The following is a 13,217-nucleotide window of genomic DNA, read 5'->3' on the forward strand; positions in this document are numbered from 1 at the left end:
TCTATATACACAATGGAATACTACTCAGCTGTAAAAAATGGTGACTTCACCATTTTCAGCTGATCTTGGATGGACCTTGAAAAAATCATGTTGAGTGAAATAAGTCAGAAACAGAAGGATGAATATGGGATGATCTCAGTCTCAGGCCAAAGTTGAAAAACAAGATCAGAAAAGAAAACACAAGTAGAACCTGAAATGGAATTGGTGTATCACACCAAAGTAAAAGACTCTTGGGGTTGGGGTGGGTGGGTGGGTGGGGAGAATACAGGTCCAGGAAGGATTCAGAGGACCTAGTGGGGGTTGTATTGTTATATGGGAAACTGGGGAATGTTATGCATGTACAAACTATTATACTTACTGTTGAATGTAAAACATTAATTCCCCAATAAAGAAATTTAAAAAAAAAATCTCTACCTTTAAACATCGCCATTCAGTTTCATAAAAACCATTTTTACAGCATCGTTTTCATTTCTCTTCCTGATGCCAACAAAAACAACACGCACTGCAGTGCAAGTCTTTCATCGTAGAGAAATGAGAACCCCTTATAATTCTGCCCTCAGGGACTCATGATTCTCTTTGGTAAACATTTTTTTTCCTTTCCTCCAGGGTTATTGCTGGGGCTCAGTGCCTACACTACAAATCCACTGGTCCTGGAGGCCATTTTCCCCATTCTTGTTATTGTTGCCATTGTTACCCTTGTTGTTGTGGTTATTGTCATTGCTATTGCTGTTGTTGGATAGGACAGAGAGGTACGAGAGAGATGGGGAGACAGAGGAGAGAAAGACAGACACCTGCAGACCTGCTTCACTGCCCGTGAGGCGACCCTACTACAAGTGGGGAGTCGGGGGGCTCGAACTGACTCTTCAACTGGTCCTTGTGCTTCACACCATGTGTGCTTAACCCACTGTGCTGCCGCCCGCCCCCGTAAACATTCTTCCAGACCTGTCAAGTCTATAGTAGCGGGGGACAGGAGCAAGTGGAATTCTGAGCTGTCCGTGTTATCCTGCTCGTGTGCAAGCAGTCGAATATTCTGGGCAAAGAATTCAACAGACCAGTTTCTCCAAACAAAGCTTTCTGTATTCATTTTGTGAGAAGTTTCAACCACATCATAGGTACATAAACCGCTAAGATTTTCTTATCATTTAACATTAAATATCACTGCCAGTTTCAAAGGTAAAACAAAGTTTAACAGGGTGAGGCTGAAGGTGATGTGACTTTGATGTCAAGGCAAAAACAGTCCCGAAAAATCTCCCATCTTTCATCAAGAAAAAAAAAAAAAATACAAAAACCTCCTAAATCCCAAATCCAACAGATATGACAGAATACTTTCAAACTGGGAGTTTGAATGATCTTACCAACACATATAGCTTTAAATATCATGTTCCCGACACAGCTCTTCTCGCTGGGTCAGTGTAAGAGAATACAATGTCCGGGCCCACGCAGAGTGCCTTTAACTCCAAGGGAGGCGACACGGGAATGACCCCTACATATGGAGGAGGTCAGGCCTTCCTTGCTGGCGTCTGGAAGCACAGTTCAGGCTTTGCGGCCAGCGAAGGCCAGCTTGGATTCAACCTCCCACAGCTTCGTCTCTAGCACTTTCAAAACATCTTCCATCTATTGAAGAAAAGAAAAAATTATATTACAAGATTAAAATCACACACGATTCAGATCTAGTTGCTGACACTATCTCTGAACGTTATACATGAGACAGCGTTTACTGAATGAAGTTATTCAGAGGCGTGGGCTAGACCTGAGCAAGACATAACACTCCTATCTCTAGTTCTCTCTTTCTAGTTTATGTATCCGTCACCGTCTTGCCTGGGATCGCGAGAACATGCTTGAACAGGGTGTTTCCACCATGTGGATTAACCAACTGAAATCCTGGCTTGATTCAAAGCTGTTTGTCCACATTCAGTTTGAAAACATGGACTCTATTGATCATAGCCTGAGACACCTTTCTATCTCTCTCTCTCTCAGTCTCTCAGTCTCTCTCTCTCTAACTTGGCTCCTCGGTATCCTAACATTAGAAATAGGGCATTTGCCAGATGACAAGATCACAAGAATTCAGAAAAACTAACAAAAACCCCAGACAGTTTAAGGCATTTTTTACAGGGCAAAAACTTAGACGCTCTGAATAGCAAAAGATAAGGCTTCCACATCTGGCCATTGAGCAGGCCTTAACCTTGAGGCCAGGGCAGCTGCTGATACAACCCTCCCCTTCTCCCCACAGACCCAGTGTTTACGGAAATGTACATAGTGGGAGCACTCCTGCCCCGCAGAAGGCAGCCAGCTCTCTCTCCTCGCTGACAGGCTTGTCTCACCTGTGAGGCAGATGGCTTCACTATAATGTCCATCCTTGTCCTGGTGACTATTACCTTTTTTTAATTTTTATTTATAAAAAGGAAAACACTGACAAAACCATGGGATAAGAGGGGTACAACTCCACACAATTCCAGGGAATGGGATGGGATGGGATACGGAGTTCTGGTGGTGGGAACTGGTGACTGTTTCTTAGTAATTAACTCCCTACGGCCTCTGACGCTACCTTATTCCCTCTTTCTGGATCCCTGGTGCATGGGCGGCTGGAAGGAGGAGGAGGACAGATACATCTTCAGTGGCCCCAGAAGCAACCACTGGGATGAAATGAGTACGCTCTTAGCACGGCAGGCTGACGTCAGAGCACCCAGCATTGAGGGCTCTTTAAGAAGCAGCAGTTGGTAACTGGCAGAGAGTTGTCTGTACAAAGACATTAAGAAGTGCAGAATGGACTTGCAGGAGACCAGCTTCACAAAAGAAGCCTAGAATCCACGTGGCATGGCTGCTCTACTGGCCTACTGCGAGCATGGTGTGACCCCATGTGCGATTTTCTTTAAGGACAGCTGAGAGATGGAAAAATGCTAACAAATCTGGCAGTCACTTTCGATCTATCCCGTCATCGTAACTGGCTGCTTGCCATCTACACAACACCAGGACAAAACGGGACTGATAGCATCTTGGGCTCTTCGTTTTTTCCACCTTGATTTCTTTGGAGCGGAGGCATTGTTTGTAAGGAAAAACATGTCTTGTTAGATTGTCTAAAAAATAAAATGCACTTAAACTCAAAAAAAAAAAAAAAAAAGAGCAGAATGAAATTACCTGTTTCAGGGACTTCTCTATTTCAACTCTGCTTTCAAGAGTAAAAAGTTCTTTATCGTCGGACACGATCTGCTTTTCAGAGGACCCTAAAGTGTAACTGAAGCACACACAAGGTTAAGATGCACAAGGGAGGCAGCACTGAGTTTCCCGGAGCTGGCACGAGGCACTCCCCGCGCCTGTCGGCGTATTGCACTAGGCATTAGTACAGCAACATCAACTATTTCCAGCTGCCGCCTATGTCGACCATCGTGCTACGTAAACTCACGTTTTTCTCAGTAACTATCTGAAGCATTTTATTAAGTCACTTATTTATTTATTGAATACAGAAGTCGAGAAAGGAGAGGGAGATCGAGAGGAAGAAAGAGAGACACCAACAGCACTGCTTCATCGCGCGTGAAGCTCCCGCCCCCAGGTTTGGACCAAGCGCTTGAACCCAGGTCCTTGCACAGCGTGTCATGTTCGCTCGACTGGGTGCGCGTGCGCCACCGCCTGGCCCGTCTCTGTAATAACTCGATCCAGGTATTACTACGTATTTGCTGATAATCACGCGGATGTCAATACACAGGAGGAGACTTGTCCTTTGTGAAGCTGCCTGACAAAACACAGTAAACGTTTCTACCTTCCAGCCCAGAGCCTACAGAAAACACTGCGAGGGTTTTCTTCTTCCTTTGTGTAACTTTCCAGGAGCCTGTGGGCTCTCAAATTTGCCTTTTCGTAAATAATTGATAGTCAGCTCTTGCTAGCCCACATTTGGGTAACTCTAACAATGATGCTTCACGCTGACTCTTGGAGGTTATGAGGACATAAAACGACGTGCTAGTGGAGGGGGAGAGGCCCAGCACGCCTGACCGAATGAGAAGGAAGAGCACTCGTATTACTGAAAACAACACCCACAACCTCGTGATCCACTTGGATTTCTTTTTCTTTTTTATTTTTACATGTATTTATTTATTGGACAGAGACAGCCAGAAATCAAGAGGGAAGTGGATGACAGAGAAGGGAGAGAGAGACCTGCAGCCTTGCTTCACCACTTGCAAAGCTTTCCCCCTGCAGATGGGAACTGGTGGTTTGAACCTGGGTCCTTGCGCATTGCAACACGTGCGCTCAACCAGGTGCGCCGCCACCCAGCACCCCCCCACACTTGGATTTCTTTCTCCTTCTTTCTTTCTTTGACAGGCCAGTGAGAAATTGAGAAGGAAAGAGACAGAAAAGGAGAGAGACACATGCATCATCACTCGTGAAGCGTCCCTCCAACCCCTGCAGGTGGGGACGAGGGGCCTGAACTAGGGTCCTTGTGCACTGTAATGTGCACTTTAGCACCTGGTCCATCTGGGTTTCCTTTGAAGTCTTATCTTAGGTCTCATGTCATTCAAAAGAATGTGTCCTTCTTTTGTCCAGAAGTCTTCCCTAAACCCTGTCACTTATATTGCAAAAGGGGTTGGGCAGTAGCGCAGCAGGTTAAGTGCACGTGGCGCAGAGCGCAAGGACCAGAGAAGAGTCCCAGTTTGAGCCCCCGGCTCCCCCCCTGTAGGGGAGTCACTTCACAAGTGGTGAAGCAGGTCTGCAGGGGTCTGTCATCCCCCCCCCCGTCGGCCCCTCTCTCTCCATTTCTCTCTGTCCTAACCAACAACAACGACAGCAATAACAATGACGATAAACAAGGTCAACAAAAGAGGGGAAAAAAAAAAAAGGCTCCAGGAGCAGTGGATTCAAAGTGCAGGCACCAAGACCCAGCAGTAACCTTGGAGGTAAAAAAAAAAAAAAAAAAATTATATTGCCGGAAAAAAAAAAAAAAAAAGCTGTGACTGTCTTGTAAATTATTTCCCCAATAAAACATTAAAAAAAAAAAAAAAAAAAAACCTGGCATGGGAGGCAGCATTGCTGATGGCACCAAAATTCTTTTGTAAACGTTGGGGGCATTTAGAAAAATAAAGATGGAAAACTTGAATGTCACTGAGTAATTTTATCAAACTCGGAGTAAACATTACAGAGGGCACCCACTTGTAAAGCAAACCAGGTGTCCTGGCATTACAATTCTGGCCCCCACCACCACCCCACCCCCAGAGAGGCTGTGACCCAAATTCAGCTGCTGAGGGAACAACAACAGCTTTGGTGCTACGGTTCCCCACGGCAAAATCTCCCGCTGGTGTTCTTTTATGAAGGGATCTGAAAGTTTTCTGCCAAGCCAACCAGGCTGAAGTTAAGTCTTTTATACTCCTCCTCTCCCTTGTTGAAATTCACAGTTCATGTAAAATCCTCAGAGAGAGAGACTGAGTGGGCACCTCCTGGGGCTGAGGTCTGCTGTGGGTGAGAGAAAAATCAGAGGTCAGCTGCCTCTCCAGGCCAGGGGTGGAGGAGCAACTGCTCTGCCAAAGGTCGTCTGCAGATTTACATCACTCGTGGACCATGCAGAATTACCGACCTAAAAATTAGCACTTATGTTGCTATGGAAAAAAGCCCCCCCCCCCCGCCAATACACTAAGTTTCCAGTCCTGCCTGCAGTCACCTCCGCAGGGCCAGCCCAAGTCATTTCCCGAGCTGAATGGCCCACGGACAGGCCTCACAGTCTCCTTTTGTGGACTGGACCAGCAGATCTCAAAATACTGATTTAACACTGCCCAAAGTGTCAGAGAAAGAGCAACTCGGAGTGATCAAAAAATAACTAGGGGAGAAATTACAATTACAATGAAGAACGCTTTTAAGTTTTTCAAAGGGGAAAGGTCTTAAGAAACTCAACAGGGGGAGCCGGGCGGTAGCACAGTGGGTTAAGCCCAGGTGGTGCGAAGCGCAAGGACCGGCATAAGGATCCCGGTTCAAGCCCCCGGCTCCCCACCTGCAGGAAGGGTCACTTCACAGGCGGTCTGCAGGTGTCTGTCTTTCTCTCTCCCCTCTGTCTTCCCCTCCTCTCTCCATTTCTCTCTGTCCTCTCCAACAACGACGACATCAACAACAACAACATTAAAAAACAACAAAGGCAACGAAAGGGAAAATAAGTAAATAAAAAAAAAAGTATTAAAAAAAAAAAAAGAGGAGGGTGGGGGTAGATAGCGTAATGGTTATACAGACTGTCATGCCTGAGGCTTCAAAGTCACCGGTTCAATCCCCCACATCACTGTAAGTCAGAGCTGATCAGTGCTCTGGTTCAAAAAGAAAGAAAAAGAGACTCAACAGGAGAGACGAAATACCCTGAGTAAGAAAGTGGAGGCTCTCTTCTTCTTAAATGGTTCTTCCCCTCCCCGTGACAGTCAAGGTTTCCTAGGCACCTCTAAAAGCTTTGAGGATCCATCTTTCTTTGGGATAAGTGAACATACATGTCGGACCAACTGAATGATTTTGTGTTTACTGTTTTAAAAGGCTGAATAGATTGGAAGGCCATTAAGACCCTCAAATGTCTAACAGATGTCTGCCAGAAGTCCCTAGTTTACCATTTCTTAGCACTCTCTGTACATCTGGAATCCCTTGAGGCTGTCCAAGAAAGTAGACGGTTTTCAGGCTACTCAAGGGAGTCACTGGCCTCTGTGTTTCTGCGTTTCCAGGAAACCACAGGAACTTCTTTCCTAACTGGTTTCGAAATTTCTATTTCTTTGTAATAGTATCAGAAGCTAAGAACTGGGGAAAGCAAAGTGAACAAAACATATCCACACAATTCTTCTTCCTAATTCTCTTAAACTCAGAATTTTTTCCTGAGTATTTTCTCCTTAATAGTTTAGAACGGTGGTCCGGGAAGGTGACGCAGCAGATAAAGCACTGGACTCTCAAGCATGAGGTCTTGAGTTGGATCCCCAGCAGCCCATGTACCAGAAAGATGTCTGGTTCTTTCTGTCTCTCCTCCTATCTTTCTCATTAATAAATAAATTTAAAAAAAAAAAAAGTTTAGAACGTCAGACTTTTCTGTATCAGATGAGTCAGGCCAAACAAAGAGATCAGTCTTACTGTCAGAAACAATACTTGAAACTGCATCGGAGTCCCTGTGTTGAATTTGGTTTTGACCACTCCATGCCACTTTCTCCACAGGCAACTTGCTGAGAGGTTGGTTACCCAGTTATTTAAGTACCAGACTCACCTCTCAACGGCTTCCACACTGAGGCAAAACAAGTCCCTCTTGTAATCCAGACTCCTGGGTGTGTATCTGTATATGAAGCCCAGCCTGAGGGAACAGCCAGCACAGCTCAGAGTCTCCAGGACGCTGTGAGAGAGAAACGCTGTTGCTTTAGGAGCCAAAGTAGCGGCCTGTTCCGGCAAAAATCCCACTGTCACAGACCACAAAGACTTAGACGTTTTAGGCTGTGGAAATGGTCCTCAGACCCTATGAAGCCACATGGATGCAGAAGGAGAAGTAGATCAGATGGAGACAGGCAACTCTGGGCTACCATGCCTTGGACAGCCTAGTGATGAGAAGGACAGTGGACTCAGGTCTTTCTAGATCATAACTACCTGCGTCCGGCGTTCAGAAAAAGTATCTGAGATTTGGAAGAAAGAGGGTTCGAGGCCAGGCGGTGCACCTGGTTAAGTGCACAATTACAGTGCATAAGGACCCGGGTCCAAGCCCCTGGTCCCCACATGCAGGGGAAAAGCTTCACAAGGGGTGAAGCAGTGCTGCGGGGGTCTCTCTATCTCTCTCCCTATCTCCTCTCAATTTTTCTTTCTCTATATACATGGTTCTACATCCTTGCTACTTCCTGCTGATTAGGGTAGTGCAATTTTGCTAAAGCCTGTGCTATTAAGAAATTCTCCAAAACAGGGAGCTGGGGCAGTGTATCCATTTCATTGCATGCACAAGGACCTGAGTTCAAGCCCCCACTCCCCACCTGCAGGGGATGAAGCACCACGAGCAGTGAAGCAGGTCTACAGGTGTTTTTCTTTCTCTATATTCCAGCCCCCTCCTCTCTCAATTTCTCCTACCTCCCAAAAAAAGAAAAAAGAAGCTCTTATTTAAATAGTTAAAGACAACTAGTACTTAAGAACTGATAAGTTAAGGGTTGGGGAAATAGCATAGTGTTTCTGCAAAAAGACTCTCATCTGAGGCTCTGAAGTCCCAGGTTCAATCCCCTGAACTGCCAGAAGCCTGAGCTGAGCAGTACTCTGGTCCTTCTCTGTGTGTCTCTCTCTCTCATTAGGAGATTAAATAAAAATAAATTTAAAAATACTGGTCTAGGATATGGCACAATAGATAAAACACTGGACTCTCAAACATGAGGTCCCAAGTTCAATCTCTGGCAGCATATATACCAGAGTGATGTCTGGTTCTTTCTATCCTATCTTTCTCATTAATAAAACCTTCAAAAAATAATTAAGAACTGGGAGTTGGGCAGTGGATTAAGCAAGCGCACATGGTGGAAAGTGCACGGACCAGCATCAGGATCCCAGTTCGAGCCCCCCGCTCCCCACCTGCAGGGGGTTCACTTCACAGGCAGTAAAGTAGATCTGCAGTTGTCTATCTTTCTCTCCCCCCCCTCTCGATTTCTGTCCTATCCAACAATGACAGCAATAACAATAATGATAAGGGCAGCAAAAGGGAAAAAAATAATAAAGTTTCTTTTAAAAAATAATTAAATAATTAAGAACTGAAAAGCTGGGAGTCGGGCGGTAGCACAGCAGGTTAAGCGCAGGTGGCGCAAAGAGCAAGGACCCGTGTAAGGATCCTGGTTCGAGCCCCCAGCTCCCCACCTGCAGGGGAGTCGCTTCACAAGCGGTGAAGCAGGTCTGCAGGTGTCTGTCTTTCTCTCCCCTTCTACCTTCCCCTCCTCTCTCCATTTCTCTCTGTCCTATCCAACAACAACAACAACAATAGCTACAACAATAAAACAACAAGGGCAACAAAGGGGAATAAATAAATAAATATTTTAAAAACTGACAAGTTAACTCAGTTACACTGATTACTATAAATAAAACTTCACTTCAAGTAAGCTTGCTAGTAAAGATCTCTTTTTTTTTTGCCTCAAGGGTTATCGCTGGAGCTGGGGCTCAGTGCCTGTGAATCCACTGCTCCTGGAGGTCATGTTTTCCCTTTTGTTTGTCCTTATTGTTTATCGTTGTTGGATAGGACAGAGAGAAATCGAGAGGAGGGGAAGACAGAGAGGGGGAGAGAAAGATCTGCTTCACCGCTTGTGAAGTGACTCCCCTGTAGGCGGGGAGCCAGGACCCTTACTCCAATCCTTGCACTTTGCGCCACATGCACTACCACCCGGCCCCAGTAAAGATCTTTCTAAAGACTGCTGTTTGGAAAACAATCATTTTCTCCGGCACAAACGTTCATATACAGGCGGCGTTACTCACCAACCATTCTCATTTTTTCGTTTCGATAGCACCTGCTCTTTATCCACGGAAACGTTGGAGGAGACACCTACAGAGAAGTGACACCAATGTGAGAATGTGGCTGGTGACAACAAACGCGGACACTTGGGGAACTTTCCACTCCACTTTGATTTTAGAACTCAGAAGGCCTGATTTAAATAAAAAAAAAAAAAAAAAAAAACGCTCTCACCAGAGTTCAAAACTCAATGTATGGGAGTCTTCTAGAAAAAAGACGGCATTAGTTCCGTCTCTCCTCTGAAAACCAGTGACATTAGCAAGATGAGTAAGATTAGCAAGAGGAATTCCATCGGCAGTGAAGCCCAGAACCTCCAGGCATGAGCTATGAAGGCTGCTGGGCACTACAGGGAGACTGGGTCTAAACTGAGGAAACCGCCAAAAGCCAATAGATCCGCTCATCTCTAGACTGTGAATACACACTTCGTTTCCCTAAGAGTCGTCTAGAGGGTCCTCGAAGCTTTCATTTAAACCATGACTTGGGCAGCTGGAACCCAGAAGCAGAAATACTTGAGTTCCTGGAGGGCCCAGGACGCACTGATTTCTAGAAAGGATGAAGGGATGGAGAGATGGCAAGAAATTAATGGGCATCAGTCTCAGAATCGCCAAGATACAGTCCTTGATCTCGCCACCTCCTGTCTCCCTTCAGTCTGTAAACTCCTCCATGCCACCCACCCAGTTGTTCAAGTCAAAAACCCAGGTCTGTTAATTCTTTCTCTCTTCATCCTCCTCCACTTCTTCCTCGCAAAACCACTTCCCAGATAAATCAATTCTCCCTCCAGCACTCAACAACGCTTTCTTTGCCTGCACAGCTGTACTACCTCTTATCTGGACTCTCCACCCACTTTCTCCAAGGAACAAAGTGGGTCCCATGACCCCTCTGCCTAAGCACCTCACTCACTGGAAGAGATCCTGATTCCAGAGAACAGCCTCCTAGGCCCTCAATCTGTGACCCTTCCCTTCTTCCCTGCACCGTGTATTATTCTATTCTTTGGTTACTCTAGCTGAGAGGCCTTTGTACCAGCTACTCCCAGTGTCTGAAAAAGCAAAGAACATAACCGCAGAATGGTGTGAGCATCCAAGCTGCATTTTGTGCACAAAGACAATAAGAAAAGCTATTTCTAAGTTTGCCTGGAACTTTTCTTGAGACTACCGATGAAGATTAATCAAATAAACAGCACAGGAATGAAAAGGCTATTAAGAAGTTTTCTTATGTTACTAAGTGTCCTACAATTTTTTAAAGGTGAATTCATATAAATATTATCTTAAAGCCAATAGAGCACACCATGGCTAGAGGTAGGTTATAAATATATAGGCTATAAACTGTAAAGGTCATAAATCCGGGGAGCCGGGCGGTAGCGCAGCTGGTTAAGTGCATGTGGCTCAAAGAGCAAGGACCGGCATTCGGATCCCAGTTCGAGCCCCTGGCTGCCCACCTGCAGGGGAGTCGCTTCACAGGTGGTGAAGCAGGTCTGCAGGTGTCTGTCTTTCTCTCCCCCTCTTCCCCTCCTCTCTCCATTTCTCTCTGTTCTGTCCAACAATGACAACATCAATAACAACAATAATAATAACTAAAACAAGGGCAAGAAAAGGGAAAATATTAAAATTTTTTTAAATAAATAAATCCAAAGTAAAAATGAGCTAACTCAAACTGGGGCAAGAAGGAATGGGAATTAAACCAAAAGTTCATTTATTTATCTTTCACTAGGGTGGGGTTTAAATCCACTTGTCTAAAGAAGATACTTTTTTCTTTGCTTTACCAGAGCACTGCTCAGCTCTGGCTTATGATGGTGTGGGGGATTGAACCTGGGACTCTGGAACCTCAGGCATTAAAGTCTGTTTATATAACCATTATGTTATCTCCCCCACCCTAAAGAGGATACTTTTTGAAATTAAAAAAAAAAAAAAAAGCTGGTACAGAAAAGCTAGAAAAGTCCTGATAATCTGGTTCCACCTTTGCTGTTGTATCAACTTCCCTTCCGTGTATTTATTACTCCTGACAGCACCTTTTTACTTACTAGATTTGGAAATCCTTTAATAAAACAAATCAGATGTGTGGATTTTGCTCTCTAACAACACCAAACACATTTTTGTTTTCTTTTTTTAAAAAAAAAAAAGCCGTGAGGTCAGCTTGCCTCCTAGTGCAGCAAAAAATTCCAACCCAAATAACACATCGAGGTTGTCGAAAGGAACAAATTTCCACTATAGTACATTTATTTCAAAGATGCTGAGAGCAAGTCTTTGTCTCTGCCCAATTGGGAGTATGTTTGGGGGGGTGGGGGGCACAAGACACAGTAGCTACACCCCCAAAAGCTTACGACCCGGCTGGTCTCTTCCCCTCGGTCCTACAGTGATGCTGACTCGCGGAGCTTGTGGCTCCAGAAATAGCTGGGATGCGGGAGCCCAGCAAAGGGCTTGCTGTCACTCGTGAACCTACGAGGCCGGGGTGACCCGACTTCCTCCATCCATTTCCTTCCCTTTGCAGGAACCTCTCCGCTTTTTTTCCCGTTTGGAAGGCCCCCGGGCAGCCCCGCACAGCAGCCCCAGGCCCCACCCCGCCTCCTCCCCGGCAGCCCGGCCCTCGGCCCCGCCACTGACTGCGCAGCAGGATGCAGTTGCTGTCCTCCTGGCTCGCCACCCAGCTCAGCGAGTCTCCCAGCGGCCGCCGGCAGCCGCCGCACAGAAACACCAGCGGCATCTCCTCCGGCTCCTCCGGCTCCGCCGGCTCCCGGGACTCGGCCTCCGGCTTCCCCCGCCGCGTCCCCTCGGCACCCGCCATCGTCGCGTCCCCGCCCACGGAGCGCGACAGGCTCGCCCACTCTTGCAGCAGCCCGCGGTGGCTCGAGTCATCCGAGAGCCCCTTGCCCGACAGCAAGGAGTCGCTCCACTTGGCCCGGCGGTCACACCCGCGGCTGGGAGGCAAACACCCCCCGGAGCACGCCCTCGACCTGCAGGCCGCCATCGTCTTAAATTGCCCGCGCCGCGGGGCACCACGGGAAGACAAAACAAAAACAAAACCCACCCCCGTGCTCATGCGCAGAATCGGGCGAGGCATTGGGAGCCGGAAAGGGGTGTGGCCTAATGGGCGGGATCTGCGGGGGGACTCTGTACAGCCGGCTAGTGCGCATGCTCAAGCCAGACTGGGCTGAGCCGAGCTCGGCGGGCGCTCAGTGCGCCTGCGCCAGGCTGTTGCTCTTTGGGAGTTAAGCTTGGGAGGGATGTGGCTGGTCTGTGGGTTTATGTCGCCACACGCATGGGAGAAATAGCATCTTTGACAAGATTGCAAACCCCGTGCTTAACGATGAACCCTTGATTAATTTCTCCAAAGTTTTTTTTAAAGGTTTTATTTATTAATGAGAAAGTATGAGGAGAGAGAGAAAACCAGATATTGCTCTGATATATGGCTGCCAGGGATTGAACTCAGGACCTCATGCTTAAGAATCCAACGCTTTATCCACTGCGCCACCTCCCGGACCACTTTTTTTTTTTAAGATTTTATTTATTTATTAATGAGAAAGATAGGAGAGAGAGAGAGAAAGAACCAGACATCACTCTGGTACATGTGCTGCCAGGGATTGAACTCAGGACCTCATGCTTGAGAGTCTGATGCCCTATCCACTGTGCCACCTCCTGGATCACCCTCCAAAGTTATAGTAAAGCAAATACAAAGGCGGCTGGGGAGGTGAAACGGTGGGTAGACCTTTGGATTCTCAAGCATGAGGTCCTGAGTTCAATCCCCAGCATCGCATGTGCTAGAGTGATACTCTGGTTCT

The 13,217-nt window shown here is 46.6% G+C and overlaps 1 protein-coding gene across 1 annotated transcript; it reads right to left on the reverse strand.

Moving 5' to 3' along the window:
• Positions 1 to 1,055: 1,055 nt before the first annotated feature.
• On the reverse strand, positions 1,056 to 12,435 carry MIS18A (MIS18 kinetochore protein A). The gene is made up of 5 exons (XM_007519732.3): positions 12,043 to 12,435; positions 9,412 to 9,478; positions 7,199 to 7,321; positions 3,136 to 3,232; positions 1,056 to 1,614 (listed from the first exon to the last, which is right to left on the reverse strand). Exons 1-5 carry the CDS (start codon positions 12,404 to 12,406, stop codon positions 1,534 to 1,536), a joined length of 732 nt encoding a protein of 243 aa, XP_007519794.1. The 5' UTR covers positions 12,407 to 12,435; the 3' UTR covers positions 1,056 to 1,533.
• Between the last annotated feature and the right edge of the window lie 782 nt (positions 12,436 to 13,217).

The sequence above is a fragment of the Erinaceus europaeus genome, chromosome 9 (genome assembly GCF_950295315.1).
Source record: "Erinaceus europaeus chromosome 9, mEriEur2.1, whole genome shotgun sequence".
NCBI lineage: Eukaryota > Metazoa > Chordata > Mammalia > Eulipotyphla > Erinaceidae > Erinaceus > Erinaceus europaeus.